This window comes from Aptenodytes forsteri, unplaced genomic scaffold (genome assembly GCF_000699145.1).
Source record: "Aptenodytes forsteri isolate BGI_AS27 unplaced genomic scaffold, ASM69914v1 Scaffold141, whole genome shotgun sequence".
Taxonomy (NCBI): domain Eukaryota; kingdom Metazoa; phylum Chordata; class Aves; order Sphenisciformes; family Spheniscidae; genus Aptenodytes; species Aptenodytes forsteri.
This window is the reverse complement of record NW_008794416.1, coordinates 1,086,515-1,093,132: the sequence shown is the minus strand read 5'-3', so window position 1 is coordinate 1,093,132 and position 6,618 is coordinate 1,086,515. Positions and strand designations below refer to the sequence as shown.

The 6,618-nt window shown below is 50.0% G+C and overlaps 1 protein-coding gene across 1 annotated transcript in view; it reads left to right on the top strand.

Moving 5' to 3' along the window:
* FOXI3 (forkhead box I3) overlaps nucleotides 1-1,197 on the top strand; it is a 21,352-nt gene extending 20,155 nt beyond the window's left edge. The window contains exon 4 of the mRNA XM_009289412.1: nucleotides 608-1,197. Within this exon, the coding sequence (XP_009287687.1) occupies nucleotides 608-1,197 (590 nt within the window). The remainder of the gene's footprint in view (nucleotides 1-607) is intronic.
* The last annotated feature ends 5,421 nt before the right edge of the window (nucleotides 1,198-6,618 follow it).

The following is a 6,618-nucleotide window of genomic DNA, read 5'->3' as shown; positions in this document are numbered from 1 at the left end:
GGCCGGGCCGTGATTCACGGCTCCCTGCCCGCCGCTCGCCGGCCCGGCCCCGGGGCACAGCCGGTGCCCGGGAGTGGGCGGAGGGCGGAGGTGCGCCGGGACGGTGCAGGTCCGGCCCGGCAAGGAGGGGACGTGCCGCTCTGGGGCCTTTGGGGGGACGCTGTGGGGTCACTGCTCCCGTCAGGCCCGGGCATGGGCAAGAGGTGTGTGGGGACAGCTAATGCCACCACAGCCCCCTCACACTAAGTGCGTGCCCCTGCTTGCTGTGAGGCAGCCGGGGCAGGGGGAGCCCTGCTTCGTGTTCCCTTCGGCCAGGTCTGAGGTAGAGGTGCAGATACTCCAGGGAGGTTTATGCTCTGTGGTGGGGAGGTTCTCCTCCTCCATGTGGCCTTAAGGTTCACTTGGGCATTGGAGGAGTGGGTGTGATGATGTCCTGGAGCCAGGTCTTGAATCCTTGTTCTGGACAACAGACAGAGGAGGAACAGGTGTAGGAGAGGTGTGGGTGCTGTGCAGATCAGACAAGGCATGGATATTGCTTATCTGTCTGCGGTGGGGCTTGCTGTCACAGAATTTGACTTTCTCTCTTGTTTCTCCTGTTTTCCACCAGGGAAGGGAAACTACTGGACCTTAGATCCCAACTGTGAGAAGATGTTTGACAATGGGAACTTCCGTCGCAAACGCAAGCGGCGCTCTGAGCCCAACGCCCCCGCGACTGCATCTGCAGCCTCCTCTCTGGGGGGCCTGAAGGCCGAGGAAGAGCGACCCATCCCAGCCACAGGCAAACCGTGTGGAAACAGCCCACCCCCAGAGCTGGACCCCTCGCCTTCTGCCAGGGACCATCCAAAAAGCTCCTCTCCCTCCGGTATCATTTCATCCACCCCTAGCTGCCTCAGCACCTTCTTCAGCGGCATGAGCTCCCTGAGCAGCGGAGGCAGCCGGCTGACAGGGGGTCTCAGCAGTGACCTGCATCACAGGAACTTCTCTGCTGGACAGCTGAGCAGTGGCACTTTCACCCCTTCCAGCAGCTCTTCTCAGGAGGTGCCTTCGCCAGACCAGCTGCAGCGGGTTGCGGGACCTTCCCCCGCCTACTACAGCTCCTTCCATCCCAGCAGCAGCAGCCAGGGAGCCCAGTACAACCACTACTACAACTTCACGGTTAACAGCCTCATCTACACCCGGGATGGAACAGAGGTGTAGGATGCTGGGGCAGTCGGCCGGCGAGCTCTGCAAAGGGAATGGGAGTTGCAGGTGTATTTGGCAGCACGGAGGACCATATGCTTTTGCAAACAGCATTTCAATGTGGACGCTTCCCAGGAGTTCTTCCAGGAAGACAGACCTTCTCACCTTTCAAAATGAGAACGCCCCTTAAACACCAGCAGAAGGCAGATGCAAAGTCTTTTCCCCATCCTGGAAAATGTTAGGTGGTTTAGATGGCTTGCCGTCTAAATTCTGCAGATGAAAGTGAACTGAATTAATGTTTTCAGAGGTTTCTAATCCTGAATGTAGAATAAGAAGTTTAAAAACTGTAACCATAAAGCGATATCAGCAAGAGCCAAGTGTAGATATCCAGTGATTCTTAGAAGAGAACAGGAGAAAACAAATGAAGAGATTTCTTATGAAGTGCCTTGTACAATGTGTTAAAAAACTCTTCTGCCAGCAATTGCCTCTGTAAGCCCTTGCTTTCTGCCCTGATCCTGCAATATGCAATGCACGGGGGAGATACTCTGGGAAAACACCCACCCAAAACCTCCTCAAAACCCACAGAGGTTCTCTCTGGTCTTCCTGTGTATGGCATATTGTACAGCCAGGGCCGTGTCTTGTAAAACAATCTTTTCCCCTGAGCTTAGTACCAAAGATAACTCTAGCCATGCAGCTTTAGCAAGAGAATAAACACTGGGGTATTTTTATACATATTTGTACGTAATGTAACTCTTCTGTACATATGTTTCTATGTGGTTTTATATTTGTAAATTATGCTCTGGAGCTGTACTTATTTATAATGTGTTTTAAACTTTGTTAAAGTTTATTTTACTTCATTTCCCCTTCTTTTTTGTTGTTTTATTTGTTTTGAATTTTTTGTTGGTTTTTGTTTTTCTTCGTTAGTATATTAATGCAACTTTTCAGGCTGAACAGCTGTTGGGAATAAAATGTTAACAATTGTTAGATTTTTGCCTGGTTGTTCCTCAGTATGTTTGAGGTATTGTAAAACTCTGGGAGCCAGGTTTTGCTTTCACGTGGGTTGGGATAAAAGGTGCAAAGATTTACGAACAATTTCATCTGCGCAGTAAGGCAGAAAAAACCTGCTCTGGGCCCAAAGGAGACGCATCTGAGCTGATTTGCAGCCTCTCATAGTCTCGCTGTGCAGGGTGGGCTCTCTGGGCTTTTTTGTTTGTTTTTGTCAACGGTCTGAATTACAACTGTCCTTTTTCAGCCTGATTTAGTAAAAAAAAAAATAAAAGCTGGCGAAAGTAAAAGAAGCGGGGCTGGTTCCAGCGTGGTGCTAGCTGGTAGGAGGTACGAAGTCTGAGCTTGGCTGTTGGCTCGATCCGTTTTGCAAATCGGTTTTTCGAATAGGATTGCACCTGCTTAAAACGGCAGGCTAGATGAGGAGTCGGACCAGTCAGCTAGCGGGCCAGGCAGCCGTCCGCTGTAAACAGGCGCTCCTGAGAATCCTTCCCGATTCATGCTGCTGGGAGAGGAGAATCCATCCTGGAGCAGCCATTATGCAAAACGATCAACTCCCAGTTCTTGCCGTTTGCATAAGCTGTTTGTTGGGCGCTGTGTGCGGGTAGAGCGTAAATATAAATGTCTTCATGAGGAATGTAGCATCAATAATGAAGTTAAGCATGAAATTGCAGCTATTTAACATATATGCATCTGCCCTGATATAAGGCCATCCCTGCAGGCTATTCAGAAAACAAAATTGTTGGCAGTGCGATGCAGCGCCTCTTCACTGGCTACCTGCATAACATGCAGGGTAGTGATGCAAGACAAACCACTGGCCTGATCCAAAATATAATGAAGCCATGACGAAACGTCAGATGACTTCCATGTGCTTGGGATCGGGACCAAGTACTTTCCCCAGCACTGGCCAACTGCCATTTGTGCAATAGCTGAGACCAGTGGGTGGGTGGCAACTCCTGCCTCTTCCCCCTCTCGCTCACCCCTTCCCAGCACAGATACCATCTTCCTGGCTTTAGGGGTAATTCCTCCATGTCTTGATTTTTAATTGCATCTCGGGTGATGCGGTGGTGGTGATAATGGGAGGGAGAGGGCCGACTGCCACTAGCAAAAAGACAAGGTGGTCAGTCTTGTCCTGCTCGAGTTCAATCGCACCAGGTGTGGAATAGCTTTATTTGGATTTTGGACTGCTGAGTTTGGTCTAAAAGCGGTGGAGGGATTCCCAACACCTTCAAAAGATTTAAAGCCAGTCCTTAAGTAAGCCAGGAACTGCTTACTCGTGTATCTAAGTGACCATTGCACCCCTTCTCTGCTCCACCTGCCTGTTGTCAGATCTTAGCAAGCAGTGGGCCAATGCGGGACACTTGCATGTCTCCAGCTCATGTTCTTCCATCCAAATTTGTTTCAGGATTTACCCTCCGCCATTTCCATCAGCTGTATGTTTCTGCAGACGGTACCCATAGAAGTTTGCTCCTGAGGATCCCGAATCAGTGGCAAATTTGTGTTGCTGTGTGGTCTGCCTCTGGCAGTATGTCTTCAGCAAATATCCCATGGCTCAACAGACCTCCTCGTGCCACAGCGGTTGGGTGGTGGCATAGCCAGAGCCTGCCAGAGCAGAACCAGGGAAGGATTCACCCACCACAGTGCTCCAGCCCCGCTCCTGAGGGATGGTGGTGCGCTCTGGGGAGGTTTTGGCAGCTCTACCCGTCCCCAGTGCACCTTTCCTGCCATTAGCACCAAATCCCGCTCCCTCCAGGGAAAGTGAGCCCTTAGCTGGAACCAGGGGCTGTGGCCCCTCCTGCGGACACACCACCCCAAAGGTTGGTGTGCTCACGAGAAAGCAACCTGCCCAAGGGACACTTGAGAGTAGATTTCAGCAAATAGACACCTAGTCTGCAGAGAGGAGCCAAGCGAATGAGCTAATGGCAGCCTTTTAGGTTTCCTTTTGTCATTAAAAGAGACTCTTCTTTTAGCAAATCTTGAGAGAGGGAGGGCAAGAGGATTGAGTTTAATGAAAGGCACTTAAAAGCAGCAGGGCTATTGTCATGGGTTTGGGGGATTTACTGTGATTCCCCCATTGAAGAAGGGGGAAGACAAAGGCAATTAGCCTGCTGGTCCCACCCTGAGAGTCCCCACTCCCCTCTAAATGCCAAGGCCATGCCTGGGATGGGCAGTTCTCCATGACAATGAGCCTCTTCCCAGTCTGGGTCAGGTGATAGCCCAGCAGCCCAGGGCATAGCCTGCTCCCAGGAAAGTCAGCGGAGTATTGTCCTTCCCTTGGAGAAAGGCTCAAACTTCAGGCCTCTGTCCTCTCTGCTCGGGCAGCCATAGGAATCACCCTGTAAAATGACAACTTCTGGCTTTGAGGGAGCAGTGATCTCATGGGGGGGTAGTTGGGAGCCCACAAATCCCATCTGCTGGACGCTAAAGCTAAGCATTGCAGGAAGTCTCATCTTTGCTTGGTTCCTCCACTCTTTCTAGGTGTCTAGAAAGATGCCACCTCAACTGGGCAAGACTGATGCAGCGCAGCGGTACTCGATGTGAAACCACAGTCGTGCTGATGGCTGCAAGCACAACTGCCTGGTACCTCTGCCCTGTGCTACCTGTACCCTTCGACACTCCCAGCCAGGGACCGTGGCTCTTCCAGCACACACAACTACTAAAAAAGGCAATCCCTGCTTGAAAAGAAGTACAGTCCGAAGGCATTTCAAGAGACGCGTTGGATCAGTAACACAGATGCTTGCTGGCTCCTACGTGTGGCACTTCTCCAGCATGGGGTCGTTTAACTTTGCTCAGTGCCGGCCTTATCGACATGCCAGCAAAGGTTCAGGCAGGCACCCACTGCAGGTCTGCACTTGAGCTACTCCACATTACAAAGACCTTGCCAGTACAGCTGGATCAGCCCAGTCCCCTAGAGGAGACCCAGCTCCCATCAACAAAGGAAACTCTTGTGCCAGTAAAGTTAAACCCCCCACCCCCAGCAACATCGAGTATATTGTGGGGTGGTGGGAGGGGATTCAAGAGGCAGAACACAGCCATCCGCACTGGGTTTCATCGCCCGCCAACTCTTTTGGAAATAGGGCTTCAATTACTGCCACTGGCCATGGACTGTGGTTTGCATCTCCTCTGAAGGAGGAGGCTTTTGATTTGCCCTGTCACTCACCAAGTCCATGAAAGTTGGCCACAGTACGTTGTGCCTGTACAGAAGGTTTTATTGCCTTTGTTATGCTGATTGAGGGTGATTTTTCCCTGAAAACTTTAGGAATCGTTCAAAAGAAGTAGTAGCGTTCAAGGAAAGCACTCCATGGATATCCTGCCCTTGCCCTCACTGTATTTCTAGCAATGGAAAATCTTCATCGGACTTCTTGAGGTAGGGCCACCAGCCCTGCAGATCTCACCTGACTTTGAATGCAACGTACCTGAATCCTGTCCTGCTCGTGCATGGGAGGTGGTCCTGTCGGTCTCATTCTGATAGCACATAAAATAAGAGGGACAAAACCTCATTTTGTAGCTTGACCCAAGAGAGGCAAGATGAGAATCAGACCTGGGTGATGGTACATAGATGGCTGATGCCTCAGCTAGAAATAGCTGTGCCAGATGGAGACTGCAATTGTTGGGAAATTGTTGTTTCTCCTTAGGCTTCGGAAAAAAAAAAAGACTAGTTTTATTGCCCTGTTAGAAAATCCCTCCAAAACAGATTTTTTTCCCGATTATTTTTTTTCTCTGATTGTTGAAAGAAGAAAACCATGGATTTACCTTTTCTTTTTCCTTCTTTTTGGCAGAAATCTCCATCAAGCTGAACTCCCCCCCCCCCTTTTTCTGTTAAAAAGAAGGTTGATGGAATGTTTTTGACCAAATTACCGAGTGCAATATTCACCTGGGTAAGGTGACGAGAATTTGCCCCTCAAGGAATAACTGAAGTGTAATGTAAAACATCAAAGGTGTTATTTTTTTTTTACCTTATACCTGAGCTATCTCTGAATCATATCAAATAATCTTCTCGTTTCATAACACCATACAATGCAGGCTAAAAGTGTATGTGATCTGCTTTGTGTACTGCTGAATGGATGATTAAACTGTCTAACCTGAGGGATATTCATCCAGGGCCTGCCCCAAACACAGTGAAGTCAGGGGAAAGACTCCCACTGACTTCAGAGGGCTTTGGAGCAGACCCATAATCAGCCAGGCTCTAATATACTTCAGGTGGTGTCTACGAGACTGCCCGGGGACACGTAAAAGGAGCTAAAGATTGCACATTTGTGAATTAAACATCGTAGGCCTGATCCAGGCAATTGGCTGCCGTAGGAGAGCGGAAGCCGTCTCCCCCGTCCACCCAGGCTCCTCAGATCATTTTCCCTTTCCTGCAGTCCATTGTGTCCGGGATTTATTGACAAAGCAAAGCTCTGGCCGTGCAGCTGGTCCACCTTTGCAATAAAC